The sequence below is a fragment of the Aedes albopictus genome, chromosome 1 (assembly GCF_035046485.1).
Source record: "Aedes albopictus strain Foshan chromosome 1, AalbF5, whole genome shotgun sequence".
Taxonomy (NCBI): domain Eukaryota; kingdom Metazoa; phylum Arthropoda; class Insecta; order Diptera; family Culicidae; genus Aedes; species Aedes albopictus.
The window spans coordinates 249,911,972-249,925,780 of NC_085136.1; the positions used below are offsets into that span (position 1 = coordinate 249,911,972).

At 42.3% G+C, this 13,809-nt stretch overlaps 1 protein-coding gene and 2 long non-coding RNA genes across 3 annotated transcripts; 2 read left to right on the forward strand and 1 right to left on the reverse strand.

The window, feature by feature from the left end:
* The first annotated feature begins 362 nt into the window (after positions 1 to 362).
* On the forward strand, positions 363 to 1,934 carry LOC134287230 (uncharacterized). The gene is made up of 2 exons (XR_009997139.1): positions 363 to 1,006; positions 1,074 to 1,934. It is a non-coding gene; the product is annotated as an uncharacterized LOC134287230 (long non-coding RNA).
* On the reverse strand, positions 1,862 to 2,982 carry LOC109429358 (uncharacterized). Its single transcript, XR_009997134.1, has 2 exons — positions 2,726 to 2,982; positions 1,862 to 2,547 (listed from the first exon to the last, which is right to left on the reverse strand). It is a non-coding gene; the product is annotated as an uncharacterized LOC109429358 (long non-coding RNA).
* Positions 2,983 to 10,390: 7,408 nt separating this feature from the next.
* Positions 10,391 to 13,551, forward strand: LOC134287232 (TATA box-binding protein-associated factor RNA polymerase I subunit B-like). The gene is made up of 3 exons (XM_062848903.1): positions 10,391 to 11,032; positions 11,096 to 11,287; positions 11,343 to 13,551. The coding sequence occupies exons 1-3, from the start codon at positions 10,638 to 10,640 to the stop codon at positions 13,306 to 13,308; spliced, it is 2,553 nt and encodes an 850-aa protein (XP_062704887.1). The 5' UTR covers positions 10,391 to 10,637; the 3' UTR covers positions 13,309 to 13,551.
* Positions 13,552 to 13,809: the final 258 nt, after the last annotated feature.

A 13,809-nucleotide genomic window follows, 5' to 3' on the forward strand; every position in this document is an offset into this window, starting at 1 on the left:
TATTGACGCTTGGCCCTGCGTATTCCGGAGTCGTGACGGCACTCGAGACGATGCCGGAAGAGAACCTATCGCTCGAGTTCGTGAAATGCGGACTGCTGGATGAGGAAACCAAGCGCCGGGGAATGGAACCGTCACCCTCGCCGGTCGGAGAAGCTGCTTTTTCCGGATCGAAGCAGGTGAAGAAGAAGAGGTTGACTTGCTTCCACTGTAAGAAGGACGGTCACAAGCAAGTGGATTGCCCGGATCGGAAGAAGCAAGGTAGCCAGAAGGGACACCAGAAATCGAAGGCGAACGTGGCTGAAGCGGATGCAGGCAAGGGAATCTGTTTCGTCGGAGTCAGTGGTGGCTTGCAGCTGCCCAAGGGGTTGGAAACTCTGACACCTTGTGTGAAACACCCATTTCACACACCTAAAACACCTTTCGACACCTTTTCGACACCTTTCATATGCACCACCATGATCATTTTTTATTTTACTGGCATCATTGTTTTGCCGATGTTTATATTTACATTTTCAGGCAATGTTTATCGTCACCATCGTCACAGCGCGGAGCAGAACCAGCAACATCGGACAACCAGGTACGTTTTCTCCGGAGCTTCAAACCGCCGCGTTTAACGGAGTCGATGCAGCTGATGGACGAAATCCTGTCCAACATCACATAGACCGGATGATGAAAAGCGGCAAGTTAAAGGCGGACAAAATGACCAGAAGGCGAATGAAGAACAGTAAAGCTCTCCGCATTAGAACCATCACGACGGAGTGATTCCAACGAACCGTCGTCATCAGTCGCAACCCGGTGCTACCGCTACTTCCTCGCCAGCAGCACAAAGTCGAAATGAAGGAGGTCGATTACCCTTCAGCACCGTCGACATCGTCATAAGCAAGGTCATAAGTAAGATCTTCGATGTGGAAGTAGTACGGAGAAAATCGTGAATAATAATCGATTTGAATAAGGATGGCCTTCATTTTTTTGGACGAGATTTGAACTGGGCCTGAAAGCCGAAAGGGTAAGTTTGGGATTTTTGGTGGAAAAGGAAAAATTAGAAAAAAACATGTTTTCATTTGTATTTTTAGGGCTGGTTTGCTTCATTTAGCCAGTGGTAATCAAAACGGCGCTTACACTGGATCAAAATTATTCAACTCTTCCGTGGCGATTCGACTTTGAGACCATCGCCATCAAAAGGACTGAAAAGTACGACGGAAGTCCAATCTCGGCCTTCGGTGGTGAAAACCGGAAACAACCGGAAGCGCTAGTTCAATTCGAGGACTTCGATGCGGCTAAAAGTAGAGAGACTACCGCCGGCTGTCATCTTCGAGAATCTGCTGTTTCTGTGAGGTTTGCAAGTTGCAATTTACAATTTCCGAAGGGAAAGCATCACGAGAACTTCGGAATCACATGTCCCAGGAGATAAAACCATTAAACGAGCGATGCAACGAGGAAATAGTAAAAATTGGCCAACCACTCGCAACTGCAATCACCTCAACTAATGAACGCAACTGTCCCTGGTCAGTTACTACCGAGTTCAAATGGCACTCGATCGGAATACGGATTCTTATTTAGTATCGATCGATATGCTCGATACCTCCCTAAGAGAAGCGGGATGAAACCAACGGAAGCACCGGAATGGATGAGCACGGTCCCTGAGTCAGAACCCGAGAACGCTTTTAAACCAAATCTTCCAAGAAACACCAAATCAATCCAGGTCTACTACGGATTTCCTCCGAAAAGGGTCCGAAACCAACATAGAAGCCGTCCCACACAGGAGGAGCGATTTATGTAAAAAGAAATTGCTCGAGAAATCGCAGACGCCGGGAGATGAAATGCGCCGAGCAGAACCGGAAGAATAAATATTGAGGAAATCTATGGTTAGGACACTTTTCCGCGCAGGAATATGTATCAATTTTGATTTTTTTTACATTAAATTATTAGTACATCGCATCTTTTGAATTTTGTTCCGAAGAAACAAGAATCTTACCCAGGAAGTATCCCATACCCAGGAATTTCTATTTTGGTCCTTGGCCATCAACATTTTATTTTGGTGCCGCTTCGAAGATCATCTCAACTACCATGCAAACGAGCGGCGATACAACTGTGAAAACTGCGGTAGGAGGCGTTCTTCGCCGTATCGAGGTATAAGCTTGGGTATAAGGTGTCCCTTGTCCTGTGCCTTTACAGACACATTAGATCGCACGATTCCTGTTACATGGCTCGATGCTCTTTGACCATTCCTATTACTTGCGGTCGCACATGATGGAACACCTGCACGGTTGTCAATTCCCGCAGTATGTTTCGCTGTTTTCGCTTGACAGGGAATCTTCAAAAGTACTACGCCAAATCAAATCCTCTCTGAAACCGCAAAAGGAAAACACTCCTGAGTATCCGATCATCGTCGTCAAATCAGTTTCACCCCATCGTCTTTCAAAAGAATAACGCGTCTTTCTCCGGCGCAACCTCCCCTGGTGTCGCTTCCAAACCGATCCAAATTTTTCGACTGCAATAGCAACCTGCTCAAGAAGAATTTGTTTCATCGGCGATTCCTTTCGATTCCTGGAATGAAAATTGTTGCTTAATATTGGATGTGTTAACCTTCCGTAACTCGCGCGGTTGACTACCTGCGTCAGCACCACGCTAATGCTGAGTACAAAAAGCGAGATTTTTTCAACGTGTTGTACAAAATACAACAGCGCGATCGCTCGAGGGTTAATCAATTTATGGGATTACTTACAGGAATCGTTAATCCGCTACATCCGGCCCGGCAAGGTAGACCGATTTTGGTTTCGACCGCTTCGATTGTACACCACCGGCGTTAAAGTCAATATCAAAACAAACGATGGTGAGAGAATTTCGAAAGTGTTGCCAGAATTTTGAAAAAAAACATGACGTCTATCACATCAATTGTCAAAAACGTCAATGCACCGAAAAACACCCAAAAACACCCGATTAACACACTTCGACACCTTCTAGGGTGTCAGAGTTTCCAACCCCTTGCCATTTTGTTGAGAATAAAAAGCGATAAAAATAATCCAAAATGGAAAAATGGGGGAAAATCCGATTAAATCGATTTAAAATCCAATGTTATGGAAGTAATGGTTGATAATTGGTAAAATCAAGATAATCAAATATAATAACGCATTATCGCATGATAATTGATCCAAAATGGATTTTTGTCGCCCCCCTCGCACCGTACTCTGGCTTGCCCCTACCTTGTTCTGCTCCAATGAGCGTAATGATGTTTTGCCCCTACTTATATCTACTTCTTTGTTCCAATTGAAATAAAAACAAATGTAAACAGTGCGAACACGTTTATTAAATAAAGTAATCCGTTTCTTAAAGTTAATTGCGTTTTTCCGGAAGTTATTTCCTCCTGGCCTATCCGAAACCACTTCAAATGTTGTGCCATTCAAGCCGATATTGATGTGCTATCGAACTGGTGCAAGCTGAATGGTATGGAAGTGAATGTCCGTGAATCCAACGTCATCACATTTAGTCGGAAAACGAGCACAGTCCTTTTCGACTATAAAATGTCATCAACCAGTATCACCAGGGTCAGTACCATAAAAGACCTAGGAGTTCTTCTCGACAGTAAACTGAATTTTGCCCAGTGTAGGGTCTGACTCTAAGCATAAAGTGTTGGGTTCGGGAGAACATAGTAAGCGTTGAGTTTGATAGGCAGTTAGACTCGGAGAGTGACAGCGAAAAGAACGATAATAAACATGTGTGTCAAAGATTGGATATTATTCTAAACTATAAGAACTTGGTATCCCTAAATATTTCGAATACCTCGTATTCTACAATTGGCGACGAGGATAAATAGTGAAACACACATCAATCAAGTGACGATTTAAATGTACCCTAAAGGAGAAGTGATGATGAAGTAATTCCGTTTTCTGTGCGAGAGTGATTTTGATCAGCCGTGAGAGTGTCATTGGTTTGAAATTTAGTTGCTGACAAGTGAAGAGTTAAAAAAAAAATGATTTGCTGGCTAAAATTGCAGACAAGAGATGAAAGAAAAAAAAAACGCGTTCGATAAATAGTACAGTTCCGATTGAGGATCCATTATGAGTTGCCGAAGCCGAAGTATTGCTGTGTGCGTTCAAGATGCAAACGGTGCCCAAATGCGCTTCAAACGCGGTAACACATGTTACCAAAGGCAACGTAGCAACCATAGTCAATATCACCGCCAACCTAGGATTCGAAAGCTCTCACTGACATCGGGTTACTTGTTAGAAAATCTTACCGCATTTGGTGCTCCCGCATTTAATATTTGCATTTTGAATGCACACAGCAATATCCGGTTCCATTACAGCCATTCGCTCAGAAGCGGGTCATTGCCAGCTGCTCTCGGGGGGGGAAGAGCAACTGACGAAAGTACCGCGACTGGAAATCAAACCCATTACCATCCGTTTAAGAAGCGAATATGTGACCACCTGTGCAACGGGCCCCGATTAAGAGACTATTGAAGGTATGTTGTTGTTATTGTGAAAATCTAGCAGGAGTAACTGTAACCATGGCAACGGCTCCGCCAACCCGTTTACTTAACTGTGTAGTGTGAAAACCTGACGATCTATCGGATTCAATAAGTATATAAAGGTAATTAACGAAAACGCTGATTGGTCAGCGAAAGCACTGGCTTTTTGATGTGGTTGTTTAATATTTTTGGCAATAAAATTTGGTGCTTTCTACATCAGCATATTTTTTCCAAAATATAACAAAAAAAAATATTATAATAAGAAATTGTTTATATTTTATTCATTTCTAAGAAGTGATCGAATGATTGTCTCGGTGTTAAATTATATGGTTCGTGTGGTATTTTCTACCGCATTCATTGTTACACTGATATTTTTGTAAATGTCTTGATTGCATTTGTCCAAAAGGTGGTGGGTGAACCTTGGATATTGTTAAGGTTTATATAAGATGTTCAAACCAGAAAGAAAAAAAAATTACAAATATATTCTAAATGCTTTCTTAAATAAGTAAATTTTGGTATACACCGAAAGTGAATGCTAGTTTTTTTTTTATTTATAATGCGTAATTGACTTCATATACCATTCATAGAACATATCACATAAGCAATAATGGCTTATAACTCCTGTTCATCGTCAAACATATAAACTGGGAATGAAATTAGATGTATTTAACCCGGGAAAGGTCGCCACGGTTACTGAGTACACGAAAAATGTGGGCTTGTGGTATACAGCGTGAGCGTGGTGTCGCTAAAAGTAGTCGAAAACACGATTGCTTGATAACTTATAATAGTTTCTAAACATAACGGTAATCTTAGAAAGGTTTGATTTTATTTTGCTGGAAGTGTTGAGTTCATATTAGTATCAAGAAGTTTCTAATACCTTGTCGAACTAAAATGTCAATAGAGAAACATAAATTGGATTATTCTTGAAGTGTGAAACTAAACAAATTGGAGGATAATTGGCATTGTGACTATTTTAAACCAAAGTATTTGTGTAGACAGGGTTTGTTTAACCGTTATCTGTCCGACAAACTTTTTGATTTTTTCCACACCGTGCTTTTCAAATGGGCGCAGGGTACACGGGTACCTTGTCGGCCACATAAGGGTTTAATAGGTTTTTGGAGCTCGGGGCGTTTTTGGTGAGAGCTGTAAAACCAGCAGCGTTTTGTGATTTAAATGAGCCAGTAACGCTCAAGGTTGAAATGATCACGAATAAGCTAGTTTATACAACTGGTTTGTAATGAACCAGCAGTATTCACGTATTGAAATTGACCGGTAGGGTTAACAAATTGGCATGAACCAGTAGCGCTAAGGTATAGAGAAGATTCTTGTAGCGTCCACCCTGGTACGATGTTGGGAATATTTATGACCCAGACAAGCACGCTGAACGTGCACTACGCCATCGTAGGTGCGAAAAACCTAACAAACCATTTACGTTCAGATGGAATGAATTGAGATGAAGCAGTAGCGTTCACGGATTAAGGTCCCATTAGGCATGACAAATATTTGGGCAAATAAGATCAAATGATTAATGCAACGTGAATCATAGAAACCTTGGAAGAATGTCGGACTGTAATGGCAAATATTTGACATAATTAGAAACAGTGTAGTTGCACCTTTAGAATGAACTGGAAGCGTCCATCTATTGGAAACACCTGATGGAGTTTCTGTATTATAGAATGAACTAGTTTTCTTTGATTGACATGAACCAGTAGTGATCACGGATTGGAACGAATGAGTAGCGTTCATGGTTTGGAACGAAGTAGTAACATTCATAAAAAAAGGAATTTTCCATTAGTAGTAGTTGATGTTTAACAAAGCTCGAATAAGGATGAAAATTCATCAGCAGTGTGTGTGGACCTTTTACAATTGGAAAAAAATCGGTAGCATTCACCTATTTTTTATAGTGTTAGTAGTGTTAGAAAACTTCTTATTTTGAACCAGCAGGATATGGAGGATAATCGAAATCGAACCAGTAGCGTTCGAAGGATTGTCGAAATCGAACCGGTAGCGTTCGAAGGATTGCCGAAATCGAACCAGTAGCGTTCGAAGGATTAATGAAATCGAACCAGGAGCGTTCGAAGGATTGTCAAAATCGAACCAGGAGCGTTCGAAGGATTGTCGAAATCGAACCGGTAGCGTTCGAAGGATTGTCGAAATCGAAACAGTAGCGTTCGAAGGATTGTCGAAATCGAACCAGTAGCGTTCGAAGGATTTATTGAAATCGAACCAGGAGCGTTCGTAGGATTTATTGAAATCGAACTAGGAGCTTTCGAAGGATTGTCAAAATCGAACCAGGAGCGTTCGAAGGATTGTCGAAATCGAACCGGTAGCGTTCGAAGGATTGTCGAAATCGAAACAGTAGCGTTCGAAGGATTGTCGAAATCGAACCAGTAGCGTTCGAAGGATTTATTGAAATCGAACCAGGAGTGTTCGAAGGATTGTCAAAATCGAACCAGTAGCGTTCGAAGGATTATTGAAATCGAACCAGGAGCGTTCGGAGGATTATTGAAATCGAACCAGTAGCGTCCGGAAGATTATTGAAATCGAACCAGTAGCGTTCGAAGGATTATTGAAATCGAACCAGGAGCGTTCGGAGGATTATTGAAATCGAACCAGTAGCGTTCGAGGGATTGTCAAAATCGAACCAGTAGCGTCCGAAGGATTGTCAAAATCGAACCAGTAGCGTTCGAAGGATTATTGAAATCGAACCAGTAGCGTTCGAAGGATTATTGAAATCGAACCAGGAGCGTTCGGAGGATTATTGAAATCGAACCAGTAGCGTTCGGAGGATTATTGAAATCGAACCAGGAGCGTCCGAAGGATTGTCAAAATCGAACCAGTAGCGTTTTGAGGGATTGTCGGAATCGAACCAGTAGCGTTCGAAGGATTATTGAAATCGAACCAGGAGCGTTCAAATATTTTTGTAAAAAAAAAATCAAACCTGGAGCGTTCGAAGGATTATCGATATCGAACCAGTAGCGTTCGAAAGGTTATTCAAATCAAACTAGTAGTGTTCGAAGGATTTCAAGTTGAACCAGTAGCGTTTGAAGGATTTTCAATATCGAGCTAGTAGCGCTCGAAGATTTGTTAAAATCTAACAAGTAGAGTTCGAAGGATTGTCAAAATCCTACTGTTTCGATTCAAGGTTTATTTTATTGGTTTGTTCAAGGTATCGAAAACGAGTTATTAATATTCAATTAATCGTTGAAGCTGAATCTTTAAACGAAAGATTGTTGAATCCAAACCCGCATGCGTTCGAAGAATTGATGAAATTGAATTAATATAGTTCCAAGGGGGAGTCGCTGAGCACATCTTTACTTGCGCCAATTATTTTCAGTGTGCCACCGGGTATTGAATTGTGCCTCAGTGTGCCCCGAAGTGCCACTGCTTGATGATTTAGATTTTGCTTGGCAACTACCAAGACAACCAACTGTTTGTTTTCATTTTGCAGGTCAAATGCACATGGTTGCCTAGTTTTTTCACCCAAACTCAAGTGTCAAAATTGTGCCTCAGAGTGCCTCGGTGTGCCACACAGCGTATAAGACGGTGTGCTTGGCACCTCTTGGCACAATGTTTCAAGCGACTAGCCCCTTGTATAGTTCAAAGGATTGTTAAAATTGAAACAGTAAGTTGCATACCTTCAATTATTAATATCGAACCAATAGTGTTCAAATGTTGCGGAATACAAACCAATGACGTCAGGATTCAGTGAGGGTCAGTAAGGTTTGAAGGATTGACTATATCGAACTAAAAGCATTGGAAGGATTGTTGAAAGTCGAATCTTTTGAAGAATTCTACAACCAAACCTGCAGCGTTTTGAGGTGCTTAAGTAGATAAAAGAATTATTCATGATGGATATGCAGCCGTAGGCGCTTTACGTGAAACAAATCTTTTCAAAACGCAGATGACAGTTTCATTATTAGTTTATTAGGAGAAATAGAAATAAAAAGAAATTCTACTTGAGCAAATTATAAACTTCGTGAAGCATTTCTGTTATCATGTTTTTTTTTTATTTATTTAACTTAATCGGAAATTTTCTTAAAAATTATATTTGAGGGATCTTCTGGAGTTCAACTTAAAAGAATTGGTTAGAAGTGAACAGAATACAAAATAAAAAGGTATCACTGGATCTACCGACTGTGACCACAATCTATCGATTTTTAATATTAATAATATTTATATATTTTAGTATCCAGGCCCTGTCGAAGATATTGTTTTAGAGATTCCCTGGATGAGTTCGTGGTCAGGTGCATGAAGATATTGGTTTGCCTTGAATATTAGTTTTGTGTAAGATACGTAATATACCTCTATACACCCGATTTTTCTCTTGTAGCCGAAAAAAAACAACTTAAAGAACATGTTTTAAGAAGGAGAAGAATAGACCGTGGAACTTGGAAGAGCCTGGTTGATGTGCATGCAGACAGAACAATCACTAGCAACAATATACTGAAAACTGAGGATGAAGATATACAAAGCCACAGACGTGGAGGTGTACATGCCTCTGGAGCCGATCTACTGATGCTTGAGGACACAAATGTCCAATAAACAGTGCATTCACAGATTAAAAAATGTTATATGTAAAGGTTACAGAATAGGATGTTGGAGTCGACAAGCATTTGTATTAAACTAGTTATTGAATGATTCGGAAGACAGCATTGGAAAAGTGTAATTCAACGATAGGAGAGCTAGGTGGGTTATAATATAGGAAACACGATTTGTGCCAGAATCATTAGCATATTGTTGGGTTATAGGATAGTATTGCAATACACATACATAGTTATACTCTACGGTTATACTATACTATAGTCGAAACAATACACAACTAGGGTTTCAGTATTCTAGTAGCATTAGAGCATAAAACATATGTTGCGTATATAATTGAGCACATGAACTATTGAAATAATGTCACATTATTATTATAAAAGCTAGGGGGGATTGTAGGGTCTGACTCTAAGCATAAAGTGTTGGGTTCGGGAGAACATAGTAAGCGTTGAGTTTGATAGGCAATTAGACTCGGAGAGTGACAGCGAAAAGAACGATAATAAACATGTGTGTCAAAGATTGGATATTATTCTAAACTATAAGAACTTGGTATCCCTAAATATTTCGAATACCTCGTATTCTACACCCAGCATATAGCACGAGATATAGCAGCAACGACCACGAAGGCGTACGCGACACTCGGTTTTGTCAAGCGAAACACACAGCAGTTTGAAGACGTTCACTGTTTAAAACACTCTACTGCACTTTAGTACGTAGTGTTCTTGAGTACTGTGTGCTAGTGTGGGCGCCGTATCATGCCACTCAAATCAACAGGATCGAACGAATAGAGATAAGTGACATTTCAACACACGAACACTAGCGCAAATTTTTCCTCACACAAAAGTGCACGCCGATTGAAAGGCTATTCAGATTGCATATGCAAATATTACCCAATCGATTTGGGTAAAACGGGTAAATAATGATAAAACTAACGTCCGGGGCAAGAGTGCAAATCGAGGTAAAATGTCTTTGTTTAACTTGGATCGTCGAACTCGAAAACTTTCACGAAAAAATTGAAATAAAACTTAAGAGATTGTTCATCTTGTGATGATGAGCTCACAATCGAAAACAACATTTTTTTCAGCCAAATATGGGTAAACCACAAGTACCCATATATGAGTAAAGTCACTTTTCTTATGAGTAAATTTTACCAATAATTATCAGTATAATTTACCCATATTATGAGTACTGCATACAAAACCCAAATATGGGTGAATCAACTACTTATTTATGGGTAAACTGATCTTAGCGTAAGATGCAATAGGAATATGAAATGAATCAAACTCGTATTTCGATGTGGGTATGTGATTTTTCAGATAAATATAATCGGACAAATTGGTTCAGTGTGAGACAGGATTATTTTTATTGAAATTTGCCATTGGGAAAAAAAAACTTAAAAGTGAGTAAATAAATCACCAGAAACCATCATTCCGTTTGAGAGTGCATATATTTTTTAAACTTTCACAACCACATCTCCAAAAGAGAATGGTTGAAAATAGTAAACAAAAATCAGCTGTGTTTTAATATTCAAAAACCAAAACAAATTGGCACCCGTTCGTTTCACGTGCAGCATAGTTTAGTTTTTTCTTAAATTTTACCGGTAATATTCAACAAATACCGGCTGCAAATGGATACCTGTGAGGTGTGTGGCCAGCACGAGTTCACGGTGGACGAAGGGTTCCACTACTGCGTCGAGTGCGGAACCAAATCGCAACAGCATGGCATCGAAATGGTTGCGGAATTCGACGAACACCTTCCGATGGGCGGAGCGAACGCTGTGGGGGGTGGGACCATCCGGATCAAACCGACCAAGAAGAAGAAGGGCAAAATGCTCACCAGCTGGGAGGTGGTCAACTTCATTCTGCTCGGTTACACCGACCGGCTGGTGACCATCGGAGCCGGGGAAAACTTCAAGCTGACGGTGCTGCAACTGTGGACGGCTTACCTGCGCCGGTCGGAGGTGGCTTTCTTCGACAAGACGAAACCGGAACGTCCCCGGCTGGATGTGTTCCACCGGAAAACGTAAGCGACGCGGGTCTTACTCGGGAATGGGGGTATCTCATAGATGTGTTATACACTTTCTAGGGACGCAAACATAATTTACAATCGTAAGCTTAAGAAGAAGCGCGAACGGAGGAAAAGTACCGTTTCGAGCGTACAGCCAAGCTCGGCGCCGACTTCCGGTGTGGCGTTGACTAAGAAGGTTCGCTCGGAACAGAGGAGCTTACTTAACGCGGAGTATGATACGTTCAGGGCCTCCCAGTCGGATATTAACAGGTATGTTGTCGCTAGATTATATTCTGTAAGCTTATTCTTAATTACCTTTCACCAGGTCACTGCACGAGCTTTCGGTTCGATCACTGAACGCAAGCTTGTCCGGAACGGAAAGTGAAACCAGCTCGAAAAGCGGAGGCCAGAAGATAAAGTACTCCCGGTTGGCGAGGATCAAGATGAAGCGAAGACTTAAGATGTCCACGAAGCATATCGACAAGCACGAGAGCGACGTGGAGGATGTGATGAAATGCCACGCGTCTCTGGAACCGAACAAGAGGTTGAATTCGACGCGTCGATCGGATCCGGAATGTCTGTACCGGAAGGCGATAGCATCGATTCTGGCCCTGGCGTTAAATGTGAGCAGAAGTCCGGTGCAGTTTGCCGATCTGTTGCGCTTGTACCGAGAGGAGCACATTTCATGCACGAACCTTATGCAGTACATTCCGGAGGAAGTGGATACCAGCAGCTGTGTGGAGACGCTGTGCGGACTTCAGAGGGGGAGATCTTTGGCCCATACCGACCTGCTCATGGGGGTGCGGCAGATGATGAAGTTTCTAAACGTGAAACCGGTTGTTCCGGATTTCAGCAAGCTTTGCAAGCGGTATTTGGAGGAACTGTGCCTGCCGGATGATCTTATGGTGCTTTTGGATCGATTGTTGGCGGTCTTTCCGCCGAAAATGGAGCACGTTGAGGGTAGGACCCTCTCGAACTACGAAGCCCGGGCAATGGCCTTCATTATGTTCATGTTAAAGCTGTTGTTCGGTTGTAATGATTCTACGGAAATGAAACTGTCCAAATCTGCAACGAAATTTAATACTATGCATAAAAACCTGGGACCGTCCTATCGACAATTGTTCGTCTTTCTGGAGTGGTTGCGTTACCTGGAAATGAGGAAAGTTATCCTGGCTCAGGTTCACTATCCGACGAATCGAATGGTTGCCAAGGAAGAAGGAAGCGAACAAAATCCGGACTTATTCATCGATTACAATCTGCGTAAAAAGCAAGGCGGAGACTTGTTTGGAGTATCAAGCAAGCCAGTTAATCGTAATTGGATGTCTAAATTGAAGGATTTTTCCACAAACGTGGTGGATACTCTTCACCGCCTTAATCCGACCACGAAATCACCTCAAAGCATCGAATTCGAACCCAGCCTCACTCCGAACCGGTCCTACCTGGAAACTTTCCTTCTAGCGTACAACCGAGACGAAAAGATCCACGTGCCGAAGTTCATGCACGAGAACCACGGAGAACGCTCGGTTGTTCCTCTGGTCAGCCCATCGGATCTCAAACAACTCCTCCAAACCAATCATCGAATCACGCTCAAAACGAAGAAAGTGCCTTCGGCCATTTCCCAGCTGGAATTCATCGATTCAACCGTTGTCAACAACACTCTCTGGCGGGTGATGCAAAACGAATCCCCCTATCTGCTCATCGACGAGTGCGACGAATCCGACTGGACACCCCCGCCCAAGCGCACCTCCATAACCCACTCTCACGAGCATATCCTTTCTCGTATCCTTATTCGTAACATGGAACAAAGCCAGGAAACCCAGCTGGATCACACACTCCCATCGGATGACACCGATCAAACTGCCACCGAATCAATTCTAACATCCTCATCGAACCACGATTTCTTCGGTTCGCCCCAACCATCCTCCTCGCAGGAATCCCTCATCCCCCCGTACCAAAACACCACCCACTCGCTGCTGACCCCCAACTACGACTACTGGGTCCGCTTCTATCCCGTCAGAACGCTCGCCTCGCGGGAGCAATTCGACGAGGAGGTGGCCGTCACCCTGCCGGACAACTTCCGCCTGGTGCTGGAGGAATGCGCCCGAATCGTCGAGACGCACCCGATGGTGCTGTACCAGGAACTGATGACCGTGGAGGCGTACCTGTTCTATGCGGTGCAGCCCGTGGAGCGATTCTTCGATGGCACCGCAGGATGCCCGGTGCAGTTTGCCAGACTCACAGATAGTCATCACATAAATAGTCTGGTCAGCGAGGCCAAAAGGAAATATTAACGCCATGGATTTAGATTTTAGTATAGGTTATCCAAGGGAACGATAAGTCAGCAGATAATTGTGCTATCTGTATCTTAGATGACCTGCATGTGTCAACTGACTTTTTTCGGGGTTTCATACGCCAATTTTATGCTGTGTATTTATCAGTAATATATTAGGTACATTTCATGCGTTTTAGCAGTTAAGATTTTAGCCGACAATTCTTTACCTGCATGTTAGAAATACATTTTTGTTTAACCTAAACCTAGCTCTTCTTGACTTCATCAGCAGATGACAAGCAATCACTAGATTAAGTTGTTTGCTTAGGTGGTGGTACCAGGCTGGTACCTTACTTACCTTACCGATCAGGCTAAGGCCTGGGTGGTCTCTGCTTTACATAAGGCATTTTATGAGACGTTTCAAATCAGCTGTTTTTTGAATATTTACCAGTTTTGAAGTCCAACCGGTGGGCCCATTTATTTACATTTTCGCTAGCATAACATGTGATACAGGCCCATCCAA

Coding starts and splice junctions, on each gene's coding strand:
- LOC134287232 (XM_062848903.1), top strand. CDS start 10,638: ATGGATACCTGTGAGGTGTGTGGCCAGCACGAGTTCACGGTGGACGAA. Junction 11,033..11,095: donor GATGTGTTCCACCGGAAAAC/GTAAGCGACGCG, acceptor TACACTTTCTAG/GGACGCAAACATAATTTACA. Junction 11,288..11,342: donor TCCCAGTCGGATATTAACAG/GTATGTTGTCGC, acceptor ACCTTTCACCAG/GTCACTGCACGAGCTTTCGG.